The sequence below is a fragment of the Tamandua tetradactyla genome, chromosome 15 (assembly GCF_023851605.1).
Source record: "Tamandua tetradactyla isolate mTamTet1 chromosome 15, mTamTet1.pri, whole genome shotgun sequence".
Classification (NCBI taxonomy): Eukaryota; Metazoa; Chordata; class Mammalia; order Pilosa; family Myrmecophagidae; genus Tamandua; species Tamandua tetradactyla.
The window spans coordinates 73,808,864-73,833,322 of NC_135341.1; the positions used below are offsets into that span (position 1 = coordinate 73,808,864).

General features: G+C 40.6%; 1 protein-coding gene across 1 annotated transcript in view; it reads left to right on the forward strand.

The window, feature by feature from the left end:
- COL6A5 (collagen type VI alpha 5 chain) overlaps positions 1–24,459 on the forward strand; it is a 118,200-nt gene that overhangs the window by 33,827 nt on the left and 59,914 nt on the right. The window contains exons 5-19 of the mRNA XM_077130093.1: positions 2,279–2,839; positions 6,029–6,583; positions 8,589–9,164; positions 12,198–12,773; positions 14,403–14,743; positions 14,849–14,930; positions 16,920–17,062; positions 17,325–17,417; positions 19,322–19,375; positions 21,053–21,124; positions 21,480–21,506; positions 21,618–21,662; positions 21,753–21,806; positions 23,651–23,713; positions 24,353–24,418. Of these exons, the coding sequence (XP_076986208.1) occupies positions 2,279–2,839; positions 6,029–6,583; positions 8,589–9,164; positions 12,198–12,773; positions 14,403–14,743; positions 14,849–14,930; positions 16,920–17,062; positions 17,325–17,417; positions 19,322–19,375; positions 21,053–21,124; positions 21,480–21,506; positions 21,618–21,662; positions 21,753–21,806; positions 23,651–23,713; positions 24,353–24,418 (3,308 nt within the window). The remainder of the gene's footprint in view (positions 1–2,278; positions 2,840–6,028; positions 6,584–8,588; positions 9,165–12,197; positions 12,774–14,402; positions 14,744–14,848; positions 14,931–16,919; positions 17,063–17,324; positions 17,418–19,321; positions 19,376–21,052; positions 21,125–21,479; positions 21,507–21,617; positions 21,663–21,752; positions 21,807–23,650; positions 23,714–24,352; positions 24,419–24,459) is intronic.

Consider the following 24,459-nt stretch of genomic DNA (forward strand, 5'->3'; position numbering starts at 1 on the left):
TAATAAATTTGCCATGCTCATGAGTCAGGTTGCCAGATTTGCATTTTCAGAATGAACAAAGCACAGAGAACCAGTCTGTATCTGACTTAGTTACTGTTGCATCTGCTACATCTATCATTTAGTAAGTGATCAATGTAATAAATAAAATTTCATTAAGTCAAGGGGAGACTCACATTAACCTAACTCAAGACACTGATATATAGAAAAATAATGACAATTATTTTTGTAACAGCAATGAGAACCACCAGTGCCCAGAGGCCTGGAAACTCATGTCCTCTACCTAGCACATTTTCTCCCTGTAGATATGCCAAGTGAGAAGCTAAATCTCAAAAGACTATTGGGAGTGTGTAGGGTCAGAGCAAAAGAGTTAGTGTTATGATAGAAATGTCTAGTGGCATCCAATTCCAATGGGTGGATGCCTCTTTTTAAAAATTAGTCATATACAAAAAATAACAACAAAAAATTAACCATATGCATCTGTAGCTCTAGCTCTCTCTATATAATCGTGCAGGTAAGGCCTTGGGCCAGGGGACACACCCTTATTCAGTATTATCCAGTAGATGTTTTTGTAATGAAAGAAATGTTCTCCATGGATGCTGTCCCATATGGTAATTAAGCACTAGCTGCATGAGGCTGTTAAGCACTTGAAATAGGGTTAGTGTGATGGAGAAGCTGAATTTTTAATTTCAAGTCATTTACATTTACACTTAAACAGCATGTAGCTGACAGGCTGGTTAGCATTTTGGCAGCACAGCTCTAATCAAGGCTGAATGAACACTGCCATGGTTGCCTACTGTGGGTCACGTTTTTTTTCTCTCCTTTATTGCTAACCATCACTACCTTCCTTCTGACAAACATCTCTTTTTTCTGTAAGTCACATCATTCTGTTCCGTTCGGGTTTTGCTGGCCTGAGATCAACCCTGTCTTTTGCAGATAACTTTGCTTATCTTTGCCCTAATCTTTTATGCATTGCTTTTATAGTTCCATTCTCAGGGTCAAACTTATTTCCAATATTTCTCCCTTCTTAAGGAACATTTACCCTCAGCCTGAAGCAGTGTTAATAGCTACAAATTGCTTAAAACTGTCAAGAAAGAAAGAAAATAATTCTGAAATGACTAAATTGTCTTGAATTTTAAAGATTCATTCATGCACTCAGCCAGATAATGGTACACATAAACTAAGTTTTAAAAATATGGTCCTACCCTGCAGTTTTGGATAAATGTCTAGATGGAGTAGTAAATAGGTTATTAAAATTTGAGTACATTTTTATAGAACCTGCTTTTATAGAACATGATTAAGGGACACTGAGGGATCTTTTGTTTAAGATGTATAGATTTATATCGTACAATATACCAGCACTGTTCTAGGTAGGTCCTGGGCAAAAGGGGAGAATTAGATGAAGTTTCTGTTGTCATGTGCCTGACATTCTATGGTGGGAGAAAAGCTTTGCTCATAAACAAATGAATTATATAATATCAGAAAGGAAAATATTAGAAAGCAAAATAAATAGGGTAATAACACAGATAACTACTGAAATGCCTTTGTCAAAGAATAAGGAACGGTCTTTTTGAAGAGCTGAAATTTTAGTTGCTACATTCGTGATAGTGAGTAATCAGCCCTGTGAATGTTTGAGGGGAAGAATATTCCAGAAAGAAAGGAGGGCAAGTGCAACAGCCCTGGAGCATGTTCAAAGAGCAGAGAGAACCTCATGTGGTTGGAGAACAGTGAGCAAGAATTGCACAAAATCGAGTCAGAGAGAAAAGCAGGGGAGCACGTTCAGACCAATTTTAGATTTTTTTATTTTAAATTCAATGATAAATCATGTAAGTAGGAGAGTCATATGATCTGATTTTAGTTTCAAACATATTACTCTGGCTGCTCTGGGAGGAAGAGATTGTTGAGAAAATCAGAATGAAAGTGGATGTATCCCATCCCATTTCTCAGGAAATGATAAGGCCAATGTCAATATTAGAAAAACTACTTAACAAAGCCTGGGGACCTGGGAATCTGGTCCTCACTCTTTAACTTACTGACTGTGTGACCTTAGACAAACCATTACAGTTTGCCCTGTTTCAGTTGCCTTACAAGGTCATGTAAATATCATAAGAGAAAACGGTCAAGAACATACCTGATGAACTGTACAGGGTTTTTGCAGAGTCCTCACTGTTCAGAGCCGCCACAGCCTCAAGTTCCTCTGCAAACCCACAACTTGAGCTCTCTCCAGATACTCTATTATTAACAGAGAATGCATTTTCTACTTTCTGTTCTCTTTTTGCAGGCTGTGTGGACACACATGAGGCTGATCTTTATTTCCTTATTGATGGCTCATCCAGCATCCAGACAACACAGTTTGATCAAATCAAGAAATTCATGTTAGCAGTGATAGAAATGTTTAACATTGGCCCAGACAAAGTCCGAGTTGGAGCTGTGCAGTATTCACATGAGCTGAAAGAGGAAATTCCTATCAGTGTCTATTCTAATGACGCTGACTTAAGAAAGGCTGTTTTGAACATCGAACAGCTCTACGGTAACACTTATACTGGGGCCGCCCTGAATTTTACGCTGTCAAAAATAAAAGTGGGAAGGATGCATTGGACAAGTAAGGTTCCCTGTTACCTCATCGTGCTGACTGATGGAAAGTCTATGGACAATGTCCTGGAACCTGCAGAGAAACTGAGGGCTGAAGGAGTCATCATTCATGCCATTGGCATTGGCAATGCTAATAAAGCAGAACTGCAACAAATTGCTGGGGGAGAAGAAAGGGTCAGCTTTGGGCAGAACTTTGATTCTTTAAAAGGCATAAAAAATGAAGTGGTTCACAGCATCTGTACTGAAAAAGGTAAGCAAAACAAACCAGGCATTGTTCTCTATATTTCTTCACCATTTGCTTCAGGCAGACGAGTGGCCATGATGTGACCTGCTGTCTGGCTGGCTCTCCTGCAGCTTACTTCCTTTATCACCATGGAGGGATTGAGCCTCCTATTTGAAAACCAGCTACCAAGACTGGAGAATCCCTCTAGAAATTTGTGCAGAGACCATCTCAGAAGTCATAAATAGGGAAGGTTGCTAAGAAAGTGATGGCCTTGACAAAGCCCATGGCTCTGGGCTGTAAAAGGCTATGAACCATGTGTGAGTTGTGTGTGTGTGTGTGTATGTGTGTATACATACGTGTTCACACATGAGCTGAAGGCAGATTTAGGTAAAAGGCTCAAAACGTACTTTTCTGCCTGAGCCTCAAACTTCCATGAAACAAGGATAATATCTACATTACAGGGTCCTTATGGGCTTAGCATAATAAACACCAACCACTATTTTTCTAGTATGAATGCATATCTTGTACAATGTACCAATTGTCCATTTTCATTTATAATGGAAGCACATTCACAGTTTTGTTCTGACTAAAGATTGAGTGCCAAAGTTAGGAAGAGCGACTTGCTAATTCCTGTATCTGGTTGTTATCTTATTAACCTAGTGACTTACTAATTTAATATTGTATGTGTTGATTGCTAGTATTAGCACAAGAAAATGTTGCCTGCTGAGAGTTGTGTTAACTTACTGGTTGAGAAAAGGGAAGAACCAAGGATCAAGTGCCAGCTTCATGTCTTATTAGTTGTGGACCTTGAATAAGTTACTGCCTTGACTTCCTTGTTTGTAGGGTTATTGTGAAATGTAGAGTTGATGATGCATGCAGAGCACTTAGAAGAGTGCAAGGCACATAATGTTATGTAATAATAAGCTATCGAATAATTTGCTTAAGGTGTTTACCAATGAGGAAACGTTTAACATTGGCCCAGACACAGTCCGAGTTGGAGCTGTGCAGTATTCACACGAGCTGAAAGAGGAAAGGAAGAGTATCCAAAATTATTTGGACTCACTATAAAATGGAAATGTGTTCTAATTTTCTCTGAGTCACTATAAGAACAACAAAAATGAAAAAGAAAAAAAGGTAGTATTGGAAATAAAATCCTAAATCACAATTTTGTTCATTTGCCTTGTTATGGGCAGTATTTGAGTTTGGTTTTCAGGATGTCTTATAAAGAATGCAAGAGTTACATGTCCCCAATGTTTCCTGGGGTCAGTGCCAATAAGAGTGGAAAGTTTTCAGGAAGCACAACGTAGATTGTATTTCAGGTTCATTCAAGGCCCTAGACCAATCTGCAGAATTGCAATATCTGTTTTGCAGGTCAGGTAACTGAACACTGCCATACCTGGATGGGGAGACAAACTATGGACAAGGAAGTGAGCCATAAGAGAAGCAGGAAAACCAAGCAACCAAAGTTTGAAGAGCTAGGACAAGATGACTAGCCTCAGATATAGATAGAGTGAGGCACAGTGTATTGGTTAGGGGACAGGTTAAGCAGTTGTTAATAAGAAAAACCTAAACTACAAGTTACGGAGTATTGTTTCTCTCTTATATAATATCCCAGAGGTGAGCAGTCCAGGGCTAGTAGAGAGGCTGGTCCACCCGGAACACAGAGCTTCCATTTTTAGGTCAGAATTGAAGGTACAGTTCTTAAACCATCCAGCAGAAAGAGAGAAAGTTCAGGGGAGTCCACCACATTAGGGTTTTTTATCTTATTGGGAAGTCCCATAAGTGGCCAAATTATTCCTGCTCACATCTATTGGCCAAAACGTAGTCACGTGGTCACATCTAGCTTCAAGGGAGGAAATAGAGTCTCCAGCTGCATCCAGACCATTAGTAGAGAAGAATGGGGGAACAGAAAGTAGGAGCTAAGAGGCTCTTTCTGCCACCAAGATGTGAAGAGGTAGAGCCTGTGAAAGCTAAACTGCCTGTTCAAGTCCATTCCTTTTACATGTGTTCCATGGAAGACAGTATTCCACACCACCCAACAGGGAGGCTTTGCCAAGACTGCAAACATCCTCAGCCACGTCCTACTTAGGACTTTCAAGGTGGCTCCAGGCATCTTGGGTTTTAAAGTGGCAGTTTCAATCCCTCCTGGTAGAGCAGAGGGATGGCTTTACATGATACAAGTTATTACAAAAATTATTAATGTCTCTTTATACTTTGATGGTCAATGCTAATTTTTTACTTTACAGTAGTAGGGGATGGGTAACATGCGAGAAGTTGAGTGTTGAGAAAAGGACTAGTAAGAAGGTTGGCAGAAATAACAGATAGACAGATGGACAAAGGGGATAAGAATAAAGAGATACATGTTAACAATTATATATTTACTATTATATATGTACATATATAAATATATACAACAAATGTGCCATGAATTAATAACACTGTTTTTTCCTGTGATGTGTAAAACTTGGTCTTATATGTGAGTATATATGAACATATGTGTGTGTCCACTTCCATATGGATATATGTCCAAATACACATATGTGTCAATTTCTGATCACTGGACTATATACAGATTTTATGTATAAATGAGAGAATAGTCCATGTTGAATATATACATGCTTACTCAAACAGTTATCTCTAATAAGAGCTTTTCACCCTAATTTCTAATGTCAATTTATAGTGTTTATGAAATCACTTTAAATTATCCTAGAAAAAATTCGACTTAAAGAGTGCCAGGAATATTGCTTTTCAAGAGCATACACAAAACTCTGGATTAGTAATCCTATGAGTAGAATTCATTATGTTAGTCCTATGAGTACAGGAAATTGATTACCTTGGCCTGGTTTCTTTTTTGGTCACCATTGCATCCTAACTTATAGCCTGGCGCTTGACATTTTGTTCACTGACAAGAATTGTGAATTAATATATAATGAATGAATGAATGATTGATGAATGAACACACACTTTGTAAGTTGCATTTTTCTCTTTACTGTTCCTTGGTTAATCTTTGATGCATTTCTGATTCAGTGTGCTAGTGAGCCAGCTACTGCTAAAGAAGCAAATAACATTTTCAAAGGCAAAGCAGTTGCTTAAGTCAATTTTCAGTGTTTTCTGATTAGTGCATTTATTTCTGCTTTACTGTTTCTACTTATTCTGAACACCATGCCAACCCAGTTTTTTCTTTCTTTTCTTCTTCTTTTTTTTAATAACATGCAGGGTGTGAAGACGTGAAGGCTGACATCATGTTTTTGGTGGATAGTTCTGGCAGTATAGGAACTGAAAATTTTGAGAAAATAAAAAACTTCATGAAAAACCTTCTAGCTAGGATTCAAATTGGTCCTGACGAAACTCGAATTGGTGTCGTTCAGTTCAGTACTGATCCCAGGGAAGAGTTCCAGCTTAATACATACTTAACACTAAAAGACATTTCTGATGCAATAGAAAGAATGCCTTTCATGAGTCAAAAGACTAACACTGGACAAGCGCTGGCCTTTGTGGCACAATACTTCACGTTCCCCAGGGGAGCCCGTCCCGGTGTCAAAAAGTTTCTCATCCTTATCACGGATGGAGAATCCCGGGATGACGTGCGAGATCCTGCTATACAACTTCAGAACAAAGACGTGACCATCTTCTCGGTGGGGTTGTATGGTGCCAATAGAACTCAGCTAGAGGAGATCAGTGGAGATGGCAACCTGGTTTTCCAGGTTGAGAACTATGATCATCTAAAGGCAATAGAAAGTAAACTCGTCTTTCGTGTGTGTACTCTCTACGGTAAGTGATTCTGTTATCCTTTAAGATTCAAGGCTATGAGCTATTGACTTGATCGGGGAGTGAATTATGTATTTTATTCTGGGTTTTGCCCCTTACCTGAACTTCAGTGTTAAGTTTGGTCTTGTGAATGCTATATAAAAACACCTATGAATTCTAGGGATTTTCCAGATTAATACTTTTGGCAGCTAGTCTTCATAGGAAACAAAAAGGTCAGCTTTGGTGACTTTGAATATATTCCAAGAAAGTCACCAAGTACATTCAACTTCCAACTTTTTAAAACCTGCATGCCTGGACTTTCCAGAGCCATTTAATCCCAAATGATTTCCCAGATTTTTTTCTTAGCTACCTATAACTATTGTTAAACAATAAATAATTAGAAATACAAATTTATTTTCCTCTCAGTTAAATTAAATTGAGGACTGTGACCTCCCCCTCCCCCACACCTTGTGTATCTAAAAGACATGGTGTGTATTTTCATTATTTCACATTGTTCTTCTTAACCTCTGCCAATTAGGTATTTTAGATTTGCCTACATATGTATCTATTCCTTTGGAAATTTTTTATTTGTTTTTTTTTTATTTGATTGCTTGAAATCCTCATTTTTATCTCTTGAATTATAGAACTTTTCAAATCAAACTAAGCAAACTTCAGTTTGATGCTATCAATGATTAATAGCTCTTGAATGCCAACTTGCTATGAATCTACACATAGAATTAAAACTTTGAAATCTGTTATCTGTGCTTTGAATAAGCTAAGAGAACAAACTGAAGTTACTAATAAGTTTGTTGTATATTTCTTTCGTTGACCTTATTCTTCAGAATTATGGGTGTGAAGTTTTCAGAAATCATTGTGATCTCTGAGTTTTAGCTCTAACATTTCCCTCAGAGCAGCTTAATTAGAGCTTGTTCTTCCTCCAGAAGGGGCAGTGATTCCAAAACTCTTGGGAATGTCCAGACATTCTAAGAAAGGCATACTTTAGTTATGGCTGCACCTTTAAAATCAGGGATCTTCCAGGCATTTCTTAATTTTGACAAATGTAGTATTTGTGGAGGCCCTGTCTTTAGCACAAGTGTTATCTGAGGAAAAAGTGAAATTTCAGCTGATTCATACACTAAATCAATTCTTAAGTATTTACCAAGTCCTGACTAGTAATTGAATCTCAGTTGTTCATCTCCCCAGCTTTATCTAAAGATATATCTGGGACTCAATCAATTCAGAGTGTCTGAGACTGAAAATTTATGATATCATAGTCAGATATAAGGATTGGAGGCCAAATAGGCAGGGTGGAGAGTAGAGAAAGAAAAACTTTGATAAGCATGTGCTTAAGTGATTGAGATAAGGGAAGGTGGTGGGGAGGGCCATTCTTTGGAAACCCAACCAGATTAGCAGCTTGGCTTCTAATGTGGAGAAGGGTTTGGGACTAGGGAAAAGGTGATAGGTGCCATAGCAGTCCCTTAGGGTCAATCTTTCTGAGTTCTGATTTAGGAGGTCAGGGCATGGTACACTTAGAAAGGTAAGTCCTACCAGGAACTCAGAAGACAGCTGAAAACAGAGGGAATAAGGTCAAAGCCCCAGCTTATCCAAAGAGCCCCTGAGCTCTATAAAACAGCAGACCAGTTTGGTAAACATCAGTCATGTCTTCTCAAAATATTGGCATTGAACCAGCTTCTGACATTTCCTTTCAATTGAAAGCATGATTAGCAAAAAGCATGACATGTTCTAATGAGATTTAGCAGTACAAAGTGGTCTGATGTAAGGACCACCAACTGTGGAGTCATATAGATAAAGGTACAAAGGTTCTTGGAATCATGATCCTAGACCAGTTGCACTCCTCTAAGCCTTAGCTTCTATCAGAAAAATGGCAACAGCTACTCCTGAGAACTAAATGCAATGCAGTGTCTAACTCATAGTAGACTCACGGCAAATATTAGTTTGTTCCCTATCTCAGTAGCCTTTGTAGAATGAGCTGCAGAAAGTGTGTAATCCCACTTTCTTTTTCTTTCAGATTGTAAAAGGATTCAACAGTTAGACATTGTATTTGTGCTGGATCACTCCGGCAGCATCAATTCTCAACAGCAAGAAAGCATGATTAACCTAACTGTCCATTTAGTGAAGAAATCAGATGTTGGCCCGGACCGAGTTCAGTTTGGAGCTCTCAAATACTCTAATTATCCTGAGATTCTTTTCTACCTTAAAGACTACTCAAAAAAATCAGCAATCATTGAGAATCTGAGAAGACCCAGGGTCACCGGTGGGGATACCTACACCGCCAGGGCTCTTAACCATGCAGACAATCTGTTCAAGGAGGAACATGGCAGCCGCATCAAGCAAAATATAAAACAGATGCTGATTATCATCACTGATGGGGAATCACATGACCGAAATCAGCTCAATGACACAGCACTGAAATTAAGAGAGAAGGGCATCATCATCTATGCAGTGGGTGTTGGAAAGGCCAACAAAGATGAACTTGAGTCTATGGCAGGGAATAAAGAGAATACTATCCATGTAGATGACTTTGACAAACTAAAAGATATTTACCAGCCTATACAAGAAAGTCTGTGTGCCAATGCACGAGAGGGTAAGTTATTTGTCAATTTTCTATGGGGGTAAGAATAAAAGTTTAATAAAAACATAAATAAAAAGTGTTGACTTCCCATTCCCTGGGAGTCACAGGCTGAACATGTAATTGCTCAGTCTGCCAGTTTTCTCATCTCTGTAAAGAAATGAGTTGAATGAGGTCCCTTCCCATTGCACAGCATGCATTGCAAAGATATACAGGAAGGTTTCAGAAGCACTCCTTGTTGTCTTACCAAACTGTTGACTTTTTCTTGACAGAAAGGAACTCTTCTTAGGGTCATATTTGCCCTACACCACTTAATGGCTACTAATGCTGCTCAATTTGCTTAATGCTTTCAATGTAGCTGGCCAGAGTCAGTTTCAAGCCAAACTCAAGTGGAGCCTTTCATAGTTTAAACAGATAGACTTTTGCCTTCCAGGATCCAGGGCCCTCTAAATGGGGTTATAGGCAACCTATATGGCTACAGGAAGTTCAAGTGGTCTCATGTCGGGATAGTAGTAGGAGGGACATGGGAATTGAACATGGGATAATCAAGACTGACTGCTAGGGCCAGGGAGGGAAGGACACTGAGCTGAGTATGTGAGATAATAGTGGGGTAAGGTAGACTGGAGGCATCCATCTGGGTGAGGAAAGGGTGAGAATTGCCATTTGATCTCAGAAGCATCAGAGATTGATAAGAAGTCATCTATGGATGGCTGATGTGCCTCTTTGGATAATCTGAATCCTTGCCCTATATTGGCCCAGTCCTCCTAACCTCACAAATGAATCAGTTAACTGACTTCCCTTCTTCATTCCCATTCTCACTCCTTCTTACTCTTCTTCCTTTCCTCCTTTCCTTCTTACTTTCTACCCTCTAACCAACCTAAAACCTGCTGTCGTACCCAACACAAATCATACCTCTAAGACTGATGCTAACCCGTCCCAATCTCTGTAACCAGTCCAAGCCCAAACAAACTCTTCCCCCAAATCCTGTGTCAGATCAGCATTTGCTCTGCTCAGTGAACTATGCCTGACCACCAAGGACTCTACCTTCTTTAATTAAGCTCTTTGGTTTGAGATTTTGAATGGTGGGCTCATCTTTAGCTAAGTAAAAGTTATGATCTTTCCCAAGGCAGCAGAACTAGACTCAATTCTTCTGCCAGTTCTGGTCTATTCCTGGACTCCCACTTTGAAACCTGGCCTTCCTATCATCTTTGTTGCCACCTTCCAGTCCATTCTCAACACTGTGACCTGAACAAGCTTTCTAACACACACTGAACTTTGTCATCCTCTATGTATAGTTTTTTGGGAGGCTTTCCTCTGCCCTCAGGACAAATTCCAAACTTCTGAGCTCCACCTTGTCTTTGCCCATCTCATCAGCCTCATCTCTTACCTCTCTCCTTCTTATAATCTATTATGTCCTTTTGAAATTCCATCACATCTTTGCACACACTGTTATATCCTCTTAGAACCCTCTAGCCCTTCACTTCATTGAACTGTATCTAACTTGTCTGTCAAGTTTCAGTCTCTGCTTGGAAGCTTTCCTGACCCATTACCTCTATATCCCCCAACTCATTGCACCTTTTATTTCTTCTGGTGGCAACACTTAACACATTTTACTGTATTTACTGGTTGTTTTTTTTTCTGTGTCTGTCACAAGACTATGAGGTCCTTGGGAAAATTTGACTTCTTATTCATCATTGGGTCCCCACCAAATCTGATACATTATGAAGATGAGAGTCTTTTCCAAGGAGTAGGGGGATGTTTTATTCTCATGTCCCATACCTGCCTTCAAAAAGTTGAAGCTGAGATGGTGTTTGGGCAATGAAGATTTATTACAGATTAATTAGAGATTTATTAGATTTATTAGAGATCCATAGCTATAAAAGAAAGGAGGAAAGCAGGTGAGGAGGAAGTCAAACACATTGCAGTCTGACAAAACTCCAAATATTGCCAATCTGAGTTGCCCAGCATCAGACTAAAATGGCTTCCCTTTATTACTTTAGCCACTGGATATGGACTGCCCTGAAGGGAAGGACCTTTGCAAGGGTTCTCTCTACAATAAGACAGACACTGAAGGAGCAGATATCTGGAGGCCGTCTGCTGACCACTTTCCCCAAGCTGGGCAGCAAGTTTTTCCTTGAAGATCTATCTTTCCTTAAAGACCATCCTGCGTCTGCCATGCTACATTTACAAAGAATTGTCTGACAGTGCCAAACCATTGCCTCAATTATCTTCAGCATTCACTTTAGTTCTTTTCCTATCCCAATCATATGTTTGACTGGAAACTAAGTGTAGAAGGAGGTTTCACATTGGACCTCCTGGAAATGACCCAATGCTCTGTTTACTGGTCATCAGTATTTTGCCCATAAATGTTTAATATTTGTAGTATGATATTCTAAAGACAGTGAAAAATCCAGCAGTGGAAAAAAGTGCCAAATTGAAGGGCAAAAAAAGGTCTCAAGGTCTAGGGGTCAGCTCTACCACCTATTAATTTTGTATTCTTAGGCAAGTCACTTAAGCTCTGGATTCCATTTCTGCACTTACAAAATTAGCATAATTCCTCATAAGGTGGTTGTGAATATTAATTGCTATTATATGCCAAAAATTTTTTAAATTATACTTCTCAACACAAAGGTCAAGTAGTAACGTTAATAGTAAAAAGAGTGCTAAGAGTAGGACTTCGATTCTATTACTTTGACTTGAGTGAACGTTCCATTCTGGGTGTGTCGAGGGGCTTCTACCCTTTGCAATTAGCTTTTAGTGAATAGATTCAATCTATTCAAGTTTCTTTCTTTCTCTGAGTGGCATTCAGTGTCTTTTGAAATGAATCATGCAAATTACTAAAGTTTGAAGCAAGCTATATTAATCTTTCCCCTTCCTGCTATTTTTTGTTCTCTTTGAGGACCAATCAGTGATTCTCTTTTCTGTTAGCTCATCTCAATTTGCTACTAATAAGGGGATTTAGCAAAGCAATTTAAGTATTTTGAATAAAGTGATGGTTTAAAAGGATTCATGAGGAAAATAATTTCTGTGTTTTTTTTTCTATTGCAGTCTGTAACCTTCCCGAAGCTGATGTGATTTTCCTTTTTGATGGCTCTGATATGGTATCTGATTCAGAGTTTGTTACCATGACAACTTTTTTGTCAGACTTAATTGATAATTTCGACACCCAGTCTCAAAGAATGAAAATTGGGGTGGCTCAATTTGGGAGCCGCTACCAGGAAATTATTGCGTTGCAAAACTCTCTGAATAAAACTCAGCTGAAAACTCAAATTCAAACTATTGACAAGAGCAAAGGGCGTCCGCGAATGGCTTTTGCCCTTAAACGTGTGAGCAGTATGTTTGATGCATCTGCTGGTGGGAGAAGAAATGCTGGTGTCCCTCAGACTTTGCTCATTATCACATCTGGGGATCCCCGAAGTAATGTAGCAAATGAAGTGAAAAGACTGAAAGGTCTTGGAATTTGTGTCCTGGCTTTGGGCATAGGAGATGTTCATAAAGAACGGCTTCTGCCGATAACAGGCAATTCTGAAAAAATAATAACTTTTCGAGACTTTAATAAATTGAAAGATGTGGATGTGAAAAAAAGAATGATCCGTGAAATCTGCCAGAGCTGTGGGAAAACCAGTAAGTGCTCCCTTGCTCGTTCTTTGAGTTTATTCAATTGCAACTTCCCTTTCACCATTTCCCCAGGGTGTTTTATGTGCAAGCTACAGCAGAACATATATTTGGAATAGTGTGAAGTGAGAGTAGACCTCTCCTGGGCTTCCGGGAAGTTTAGGACCAGTAAGCTGCCCTCAGAAATAAGGACAGGGTGCAGAAGCTGGGCGAGGAGTGGACTGTGTTCTCTGGTCTGCCCTGCCTCCTCACTGCAATTCAGCGTTTATGCTCCTCTTAGCACCTGAGACTCAGTCTCCTATTTCTACTATTTCCACTACTAGGAAGGCCTAGGACAATGTCTTTCACCCAGTAGTAAGTGAGATAAATATATGCTGATCAGAAATTTTGCTTTTTACATTTTAATAAATCGTCCCATAAGGGACTTAGTGAATATGTGTTTATACACGTGTTACTGTGTGTATGCACACACATTTTTCTTCTTTTAATGATGATATTCATATTATCATAAATATTAAGGAATTGAATTGTCTTTAGGGATTATTTAATCCAGAGTTTACAAACTCAAATGGTCCCAGAGCCAGGCGAATAATGAAAACATGCCGATGGGCAGATGTAAGGGAAAGGCACTGGGGAGCAATAAGCCACCTTAAGGAGATGTCACTATTCAGCTCCAGCTGAGAATAGCCATGCGGGACTCAGTTTCTGTAACTTTGGAACTGGGAGTTAGGAGAACCATGCATCAAGAAAGCAGCAGTGAATCATAACATTTTGTGGCATTTGCACAAAATGCTTATGTTTCCAGAGTTTCCATGGTTGGAGTTACTTTTTTTCACAAAATGCGTTGGTCTTGCAAAGCTTCCCAGATTATTTATGTCTTATTCGGAGTGCTTAAGTGAAGGCAGTATACAGTGGCAGAAACAATATAAGGGCCCTCGAATTGGAAATCCGGAGTTCTAACTCTGGTTCAGCCATGACAACCTCTATGAATCACTGTCTTCTCATGTATGAAATGGCAGCTTGCAGATGAATTCTATTTACCCTGTCCAACGTTGACAATTTGTTAGATTAGCTGACATCTTTTGGCAACTGATAGATTTTTCATAAAATGTAGATCTCTGGCTTCCCTTTGTAAGATCAGAAGAACTGACAGTACTCGGGTCCCCCATGGCTACTTTCTACTGGAGCTTGGAGATGGGCCTTTCCTCCCCAATTCACTTCCTTTACACATGCCCATTGACTTATTTACATTACCCACCTGGACTATGCATTCATTTGAGTTTGCAATCTCTGGATTAATCTCCAAAGATAATTCAAATCTTTAATATTTTATGATTATATGAATTTTATCATTTGAAGAAGAAAAATGCACATACGCACACATGAACACATACGAAGCCAATCACTCGGAATGAGACTAAATCATAGTTTGAACTTGAAATACTTCTTGGAACTTGTGTTATTTGCAAGAGGAAGCACCTATGTGCTGGTAGAACAACCAATATCTTACTTTCTGACACAGTTTGGGTAACAGAGGCCCTAGTCCTCGGTCATGACCTCTCTCCTTTTCCCTCTCCATTCTGTCTTTCCTTGTTCGCATCTGTTCACTAATCTGGCCTTGTTTCCCTTGGTCTCCAGACTGCTTCGTGGATGTAGTGGTTGGGTTCGACATTTCCACTCATGTGCTGGGGCAGACTTTGTTCCAGCATCACCCCCGACTGGAATCATACCTCCCAGGCATCTTAGAAGACATCAGCTCCATCAGGGGGGTGAGCTGTGGGGCAGGTGCAGAGACTCAGGTGAGCGTGGCTTTTCAGGTGAACAGTGTCGAAGAATTCCCTGAGAAATTCCACATCTACCAGAAAGTGGTATTTGACAGGCTGTCGCAGGTCACCATCAAAGGACCAACTCATCTAAATGTAAAGTTATTGGAGTCCCTGTGGAACACATATGAGAATAAATCTGCATCCCGGGGACAGGTAACCCATGCACATCCTATTTCCATTCTCCATATTCTTTCACTTGTTCCTCCCTCCCCAATCATATTTCACATCATCCCTTTCTCTGCTTTCTTCTTTCTCCAGGTACTGCTCATCTTCTCGGATGGTCTCGATGGTGATAGCATCACAATGCTTGAAAATGAGTCAGAAAGGCTTAGAGAAGCAGGTACTGAGTTGAAAATTTCAACAATGAAGCATGGAATATACTGAACAAATGTCTGACTTTATGCAGGTGTTCTAGAGTTTGGCCACTTGTAGGAGATGCTGTTGGTACCCCTGCTCAGGTCTCCGACACCAGCCAACACACTCATCCCCCAAATGCCAAGAATGCTATGATGAAGGTTTTTACACTGGTGACTTTCTTCAGACATTTGCCCTTGGCTAATCTCAGCCATGTAGTCTGGACATGCCTGAGGGTAAGAGGGCAGTAATACCATGTCTCATTTCGGGGAGAGGAGTCAATGATAAGAGGATCACAAAAGCCACCCCTCTTACCTCAGGTAGCCAAGTCTGGTGCAATTTACCCTCTTGAGTTCTTCTGAATCAGGCCAAGGCTAAGGCTTCACAGAGACATATCCTTGCTCACAGAGTCCCCATTCTGCTTCTCTCTCTCCCTCAATAAATCACTTATCCCCAAATTCCTTTCTCAGATTCTGCTTCTAAGGAACTGACCTAACACCCCTCCTATTGTTTCTGATTTTCCATGTGAAAGATAGCTACTTGGATTGGGAAAACACTCTTCACTATATATGCCCCTTTCATTGTCTTAACTTCGGACTCAGCTAGCAACTAAATGCAGAAGTTGAAAGTAATATGTAGTGACTGGAGACTTCCTTAATTGTCAGGCGGAATGCACTGTTTGCAGCCTTTTTGGTGGAACTGCAGACTGGCTCCTAGGGCTCAGCTTCACAGGCATCCTCCGTAGAAGGAAAAAATTCCACGTTATTGCTGGGTTGTGTTACCTCCCCTACTCAGAACCCTTCAATACGCACACCCCCCCCCCCCCCCGTTCCTGGGATATATATTAAACACTTATTATGGCCCATGAGGTTTTTCAGATCTGGCCCCTGCTCACCAGTCCAGCCTTATCTCACTTTTCACACCCAGGTTCCAGGTGTTCAGAATTTTTTCCACTCCTCCTAAAATGTACTTCATAGCTTCTTTCCTTGGCATCCCTGCTATGCTCTTTTTCTTATGCCTAAAACTCTCCCCACTGCACCTCTTACCCAATTCTTTCCACCTTCCATTTCTGGTTCTTTCCCTTGACCAACTTCCACTCATCCTTTAGGGTCAGCTTAAGACATTGGTTCTTTCCAGAAACCTTCCATGATCTTCCAAGACTGAGTAAGGGGCTTCTCCTTTAGCTCCCAACGCATCCTGACTTACCCTCTCAGAGCATTTACCACTTCTCAGAGCAACTATCTAGAGCAACTAACTCTTCCATTAGACCATAACCTTTGTGAAGAGAAGGAGAATGTCTATGCTGTCCTCCTTGTCTCCCTGGTACAATGATTAGCACATAATAGGCTCCTAATAAACAAACAATCGTTTAATGAACGGGTGGAGTAAATGAACAAACAAATAAATGAATGAGTGAGTAATGGAGGAATGAGTGAATACATGAACGAATGAACTGTTGGTTGTGACCAGAAGTTAACTGAGCGTGCAATCATGCTGAGCTTTCTTTCTGGAGATCTGGTCTCGAGGGGTGGTTGGCAGCAGGAATGACTTGGAAACTATCATTAATTTATATTCAGGAAATTTCAAAAAAAAAAGCCTGAAGGTGAATGAGGCCTTTTCTTAAAAGCTGCTTTCAAATGCCCAAGAATTGCATTGAATTTGGTGGTGAGGTATTGAACACAGTTTTCTGCTACAGTTTTTCTGTAAGATTTGTAGATAGTTTCTCTTCAATACTTTTCCTAGGCTGGTTTCTTGCTAAAATGGAGTACCAGAGCCTTGAGTATGTACAGAAAATATAGTCAAGGCTGCTTTTGGGTTCTTCTTCTGTTAGGTGCACTATTTGCTCTCCCTCCCCACCCCCACTCCCAGCTTTCTGAATAACTGAATAACATTCACTGAGTGGAAATATGATGGGTTTTTCTTCTTTTTCATGTACAACCCCTTTGGCTTCATATCAGTTATTTTCACTGAATAGGACTGGATGCTCTGCTGGTGGTGTCCCTCAATCCAACTGTTCACCATGACTTTTCGAGCTTTGAATTTGGAAAAGGGTTTGATTACAGGACTCACCTGACCATTGGAATGAGAGAACTGGGCAAAACGCTATCACAGTACCTGGTGAGTTATTGAGCAAAAAATTCATATTATTCAAAACCAAGTTGCCATGGGAACTAAGTTAGAAACTTTACAGTATTTCCAAAGATTGCCTTAGTTTACCCATGAAGCCAAATGCCTGGTCTTTCGTATATGAAAAAGTATGAAGGTCGACTTGTAGGCGATAGATTAGGGTTTGTGGTCTTGAATATGGTTCTTATGACAACAGTTGCTTACTCAGACACATCCTTGCTCACAGTGTCCCTATCCTGCTTTTTGTTTCCAGGGAAATATTGCAGAGAGGACTTGCTGCTGTACATTCTGCAAGTGCTCAGGAGCTCCAGGAACCCCTGGGCCACGAGGACTGCGATCCTCAAAGGTGCCATTTACTTGTGATATCATTTTGCATAATGTGCTTTACTTGGTGTGGGTAGGGTTGAGGCTGCTTGAATTTACAACCTTTGCTTGAGGCTGATGTAATTGGGCATTTCGTGTAACTTCTCTGGTGTAGGACCCGGTTCAGAAAGGCTCAATTTTGATGCTGCAGCTAAGAATAGTAACCTGTTCTCTCATATATCCTTGGCGATGGTGCTTCTCAGTTTTTGCAACTTATGCTTTTTACCTCTTTTTGACAGTTTGAAAGATGGCAGGAGGCTTTAGAAATAATGAGGAGAGTTGTACTTGATCAGCAATGGAACAGGATTGAGCTGCAGAAACAATGTAGCATTGCAGAGTAATAGACGTTTAAAGAAAATGAATCATAAATGATTAGTTGCATAACGATACGAGGGATAAATATGTCATGTCGTTTTCATTCAAGGGAATATTTTAAGCAATGAAAGTGAATGAACTACAGCCACACACAACATGAATATGTTTCAAACACAACAATGAACCAGAAAGCAAAACACAGAGGAATATATGTGGTGTGACTGCATTTATAAAACGTTTGAAAACAGGCAAAACTAACCTAATGTGCTTGGGGCTGAATAATTAAGTAGTTTAAAATTTAAAATGCAAGGAAGCTGGAGTGGCTAGAGGCAAGTACCTGAAACTGTAGAGCTATGTTCCAGTAGCCTAGATTTTTTAAGGCAATTGTATAAAGATTTAATTTTTACAATGTGGCTGTGGGATGGTGAAAACCTGTGTCTGATGCTCCTTATATTCAGGGTATGGACAGATGAGCAAAAAGTATAGATAAATAAACAAACAAGTAAATAGTAGGGGGGCCAAAGAGTAAAATAAATTGGATAGATGGAAGCACTAGTGGTCAATGAGAGTGAAGGGTAAGGGGTATAGTATGTTTGAGTTTTTTCTTTCTATTTCTTTTTTCTGGAGTGATGCAGATGTTCTACAAACATGATTATGGTGATGAATACACAACTGTGTGATGATATTGTGAGCCATTGATTATACACCATGTATAGAATATGTGTGTGAAGATTTTCAATTAAAAAAATTTTTTTTTAATTTTTTGGTTATACAGCTGTTTGCTGTATTATAACTGAGTTGCATTTTGTGTTTGGTGCACTTTAATGCACATTTTCAAATAGGTGGTGAATATCACAAAAAAAGTTGTTTTTTTTTAAAAAAGAGTGAGATCAAATACCAGCTCATGAGTTCTGCATCATTCACCTTTTGGGAAGGAAAATTTGTATTTGGCTTTTTAATGCATTACAATGTTTTGCTCAGCCCAGTTTCCTCTCTCATTAATTTGCTCAGGTCAATATTAGAATTATATTCCATGAGCACAACTCACCTCGGTGTACTGAGCAGAGAGCGAGCCCCTGCAGTAGAGGAAGCGGGGGGCACGAATCAGCCACAAAGCAGTTAAATCTCACAGTGGCCGATGGAGAAAAGATCACAATTTAAATATACATGAACTGGCTTTTGAAAGATGTGCTTATTCTTCCTTGAGTGCTCAAAGAAGCAGAAGGAAATAAAATGATCCCTCAGGAAACCGACTGACATGCCTGCTAAAGGCACATGGAGGCAGCAGGCATGGAATAGACACGGAGTCCTGGGCTGCAGCGGGCTCCCAGCCTGCTCCCCAGGAGAAGCTGCTGCGGCTGGAGCAGCCGACCTCCAGGGCTCCAGGAGAACCTCCTTCTGCAGAGGGTTTCAGATACTGACCACCTCTTCCCAAATTCCCAGCTGCAGTTGCAGAAGCTACCCTGTCATCGGAGGGAGGGACTTCCCTCAAGTACCTGATGGTTGCGCAAGTGTGAACAGGGATGGGAGATGGAGATGGCTTCAGATTGCTTTTCCTGTTTCTTTTCCCAGGGCTCTCCAGGTCTGAAAGGCAGCAGAGGACACACGGGAGAGGAAGGAGGCCCTGTAAGTTTTGCATGACCTCCCACAATTTACTGATTTTCTTTCTCATGAAAAACTTTATTTTTCAACAGAAGGGACTGTGAGTTTTGTTGCTATGTTTCTTTTTATGTACTTATTTATCTTCAGAAAGGAGTTGTTTTTCTTTTCCATTTTCCTTGTCTGAATCATGAGGCACTGGCTAAACCTACTTTTGGGGGAAAGAGGGAACAGACTTACCTAAATTTTCTGGGCATGCTTTTATCAGTGGCAGGGAGCAGGGCATACCTCCTGCTTTGGACCTGAAACCCAGGGCTTTGGACATGGCTCTAGGCCAGAGCTGGAGCCCATATTCCTGCATGGAAAGGGAAGCAGGCAAAGCATTCCCCAAGGCATGGGGAAAAAAAAACCCTTACTGGGTTCATTTTTTGAGTTATGAGGATAGATTTGGAGGAACTGAAACCAGTTGAGTAGTTCCGTCTGGGATGGGAAATATCCAGGATGGTTCCAGCTCATGACTCCATCCCATTAAAATCAAGGCCAATTTCTATCTGGGGCAGCAAGTCACAATGATTAAAGACACGTGCTCTGGAGTCTGACTGCCAAGGGTTGAACAAGAAATGAGAGCTTGAACAGCATATTAAACTTCTTAACCTTCAGTTTCCTCATCTGTAAACATTTATAAATTCCTCCAAAGCCCTGGGGCTGAACTTGTTTACAAAACTACCACAAAGGGAAGTGCCTTAAGTCAGGCCTCTGGACGCTCAGAGGAGTCGTGGGGAAAGGTGCCATCAAAGGGACTGGCTGTGACCCCACCAGCTGGCTGAGTGGTTTTAGATATCGCTCAGCCACCCCAGCTATGGGCAAGGCCTCTTGCTTTTACTTGGAATAATCTTTGGAATAAAGAACGCAAAATAAGAAAAAAAGTCACTTTTCCTTATGTACCAGGAAGGAAAGAATAAAGCTCGCTGCTAAAAAAAGTCGGTATTCATCAAAGTGAACTCTGAGCATTTGCCTGACCCAGGCCTGCACCAGGCACAGGGGTACAATGGTGGAAGAGACAGCTGGGGACCCTGCCCTCTAGAGGCATAAGATTGCTCTCCTTTCGAGATGTCTTTTACTCTAACATTTACCTGTATTAAAATATTTCCTAGGTGCATCAGGATTGGTGGGAAGTGCATATGGCATTGACCTTGATCACTCTTTCCTGCACAGACCATGTGACTCGGAGGGTCTTTAACCTGGTGACCCTTCCCATGAGGATTGGCTTGTCCTCACCTTGGCATGCTTGCAGTGTGTCACTTCCCATCAATTGTTTCTCCTCAGCTCTAGTCCCCTGGCACTGACTGACTTTTGTCCTGTCCTCAATGCTGACTTTTCCAAAGCAGGCCCTACTGTGTCACTGGAGCACTCGAGTGTGGTTGGAAAATGAGGAGACTTCTGAGCCTTGGGCTGTGCTGTCTGATGAGGGCAGTGAAGCCCTGTGATCTTGCATCTCTAAGGAAGCCCTGAGGGTTGACAGGGGGTAATGTTTGAATGTAGGGAAAAGAAAAAGCAGATTAAAATGAATGAGTCCTTAGGAGGATTTGCTTTGTCTATAGCCTGGAATCCCCATGTGGTTCAGCTTAATTGTCTGAAAGTGAACAAGAGGCAACTTCTGACAGAAGATTTACTTTGGATACCAGTTTGGGTTACTTTTTTTAGGGAACGCGAGGAGATATTGGACCCCAAGGAGAGAGAGGGAATGCAGGATGTTCAGGGGAGCGAGGTCAAAAGGTAAGGCTCTGTTGGAAATGTTATGTTAGATTCAACTTTGACATCCTCTCCCTTTCTCTTCCATTCCTTCCCTCCCTCATTTTCCCCTCTTCAATCAGCTTTCCCTCTCTCCTTTTCTCCAATTAGATTTATTAGCTTCCTTATCTGCAGATTAATTCTGTTTCTTAAAAATCTCAAGGAGTGTGTGAGCATTAATTAAATTCCACTTATAATCTTTTTGTGGTTGTATAGCCAGAAGCAACCAAAGAGATACAGAATAATTCACTTTAAGGTGACAGCCCCTTCCTGTTCTAGCAGTCTGTGAATCCATATTCTGTATTTGATATGTCAGTGAGTGATATTAAATCTCTTCCAGGGACTCAAAGGATTTTCTGGAGCTAAGGTATTGTAGTTTCTTCTCAGTCAAATTTTATTTCCTGATGGGATTGGTTTCCTAATAAACATGTAGCAGTGATCTCTTTACACCTGATTTCTGTCCATTATCATCTCTCAGGGAGAACATGGAGATGATGGGATTGAAGGAATAGATGGGGAAGAGGTAAGTTATTCTTCTTTGAGCACCATAGAATTGTCACAAGGTTGGTGGTAAATAAATAAAGGGTGTTTTGTTTTCCTTGTCTTCTTTTAGGGCTTTCATGGATTTCCTGGAAACAAGGGAGAAAAAGGTGACCCAGGATCCCAGGTAGCACTTTTCAATACATAAAAGTAGGAAATTTTGGTTACAGAGTCAGTTCTAATTGCTGCATGTCAGTGGTTATTGGGGATCAACTTGACAGCTAACTCAACCAAATAATGGAAGCCTTTTACCACTGAATAGATGCTGCTTTCCTGTTTGAAGCAAGAGGGTATGCGTGTAATTTTCAAGAATCTCCAGCTGGAAAGATTCAGAGCATGTAGTCTCCTTGTATAGCCATGTTTTTCAGAAGTCTGATGATGAATGCTTTTGCCTGGCAATAGCTTCTGTGTTCCTTCGCTTTCATCCCTCTCCCTACCCACTCCCCCCCAAAAAAAACTAAAAAGCAAGAGAAAGGGACAAAATTATTTTATTGTAGCAAAACCCAGAGAAGCCCTTTCTCTTTTAAATTCATTTCAACACACATTAATATGTACCTACTTGTTTGTAAACATCTCTATTTTTATGTTCTGATCCATTTATTTATCAAATCGTTTTTGAGTACCTGGCATGTTCCAAGCACTGAGTTATATGTTAAAGAATCAGCGCTGAAGCACAGAGTTCTTATCTTCAAGGAGTCTCAGTCTAACTGCAGAGACAGACAGATCCACAACTATACCACCCCGATTATGATGGGGGCAATGACATAGGAGTATGCGGGACCTGGGGCATCTAAGTCAGGCTGGTGGGAGGGGGGGTTGTTTAGGAAATCTTCCTGGAGGAAATGTTCCCTTAGCTGAAGATGGGTAAGAATTAGCAAGGCAAAGATGTGAAGGAAGGGCATTCTGGATAGAGAGAACAGCACAGATCTGGAAAGCACTCATGAGCCTTGCAAAGAAGTTTGGCTTTCAGCCATTAGGCAGTGGGGAACCTTCGAAGAATTTTAAACTGCAGGATCACAACCAAATTTGCATTTTGGAAAGATGACTTGGCAATAGTGTGGAGGATGTGTTAGAGATGACATAGAGGCAAGGCAGGAGTGAGAGGCAGGTCTGCAGGAATCAAGGCGAGAAGTGAGGAAGTCTCCCAAGTAAAGCACAGTCAGAACAGATGCAATCCATACTAAGCATATAGCAAGACCAGGACTTGAGTGAAGCAAACAAGTCATCTAGAGTACAAAATTTAAGCAAGCGCACACTGTTAGGTAATGCAAAGCATGAACACCTCCTTAAATTTTGCACCCTAGGTGCCCCGCTGCTCTCACCCTAATCCTGGCCCCGGGGCATAAGATTTCCCAGTCTTAGTGACCAGAGGAACCATAAATGGGGAGACAATCAGATTGACCATGAGGATCCTGGCTAGGGCAAGTTCAGTGGGGACCAGTTGGGTTTGAGATGACAATGGGGTATCCCTGTAGAGGTTTCCAGTGCATAAGTTAATTATAGATGTCCGAAGTTGCTGGATTGGGTGGTCTGTTGAATATGTTAGCCATTAGACACACATGGCTAATTAAACATAAATTAATTAAAATTAAATGAAATAAAAATTCAGGTTCTCAGCTGCACTAGCCATATTTCAAGTGACCAATAGACACAGCTGACTAATGTCTACACTATTGGACAGTATGTAGAACATTTCTGATGTTGTAGAAGGTTCTATTGGACAGCACTGTGCCAAACCGTGAGAAGTTTTCCAATTTCTCAACCACAGAAGATAATCCTGACCATAGACATAAACCAAACTAAAGATTGCATGAGAAGTCTGGAGGAAGCTGGCTTTGCTGGGAAAATGTAGTGTTTTTTTCTGATTGATTTCACATATGCACATACACATACAGACTCTCACATGACATTTTAACACTATTATGAAATCCTCCTACAAGTTAACTAAGAAGCTCATTTTATTTTTTTCAGGGCAGCCCGGGTTCCAAAGGCCCCCCTGGGACTCGTGGGGAGAAGGGCTTCCCAGGGGATCCCGTAAGTTATTGGGGCCCATTTGGCTCTGAATTGCATTGTTGCTGCACAGTTCCCACCTCCTTTCCCTTTGTGTCTCTTGCAAACCTCTAGAAAACATTGTCTTGGGAGTGGGGGTGGTAAATATTCCTGAGGCTTAAATGTTTGGGGAAAATCTGGGTGTATATCATCTGGGATGATTATTAGAGAATACTGTTAAAGATCTAAGACTGGGAATTATGTTTCCATTTTATTATTACTTAGGTATCTTGAGACTTTTAAGTTCCTTCAATGGAGAATTACCATGGTTTTAGATAATGGGCTTCTGATCTTACAGAGCTGCAGATTTCCTATTTGCAGAGTAGATTACAGGGGATTCTTATTATACATGTGAGGAAGTGGCATGGAATATTTGGTGAGGCTGGGACACAACAGAGAAAGGAAAACCACTATGGCCCAGGAAGCACCTTTGCAAGTCTTCATTTATCACCAAATCTCCTTCAAGCTTGAGAAAATAGTACTTTCATTTTTTCTAAAAGCCCCATGAATTTCAAAGACGGATAATTTTTTTATACCCCTTTTCCGTTCCAAGTGAGTTTAGATCCTTTGGTGAAAATCCTTTTGTGGCTTAATTCTGAAATGCTTTTTTCATTCTTCCTCTAGGGTAATCCAGGACAAAATAATAACATCAGAGGACAAAAGGGCTCCAAAGGAGGACAGGGAAGACAAGTAATTGGATTTATTTTACATACATAAGTGATAAATTGTGT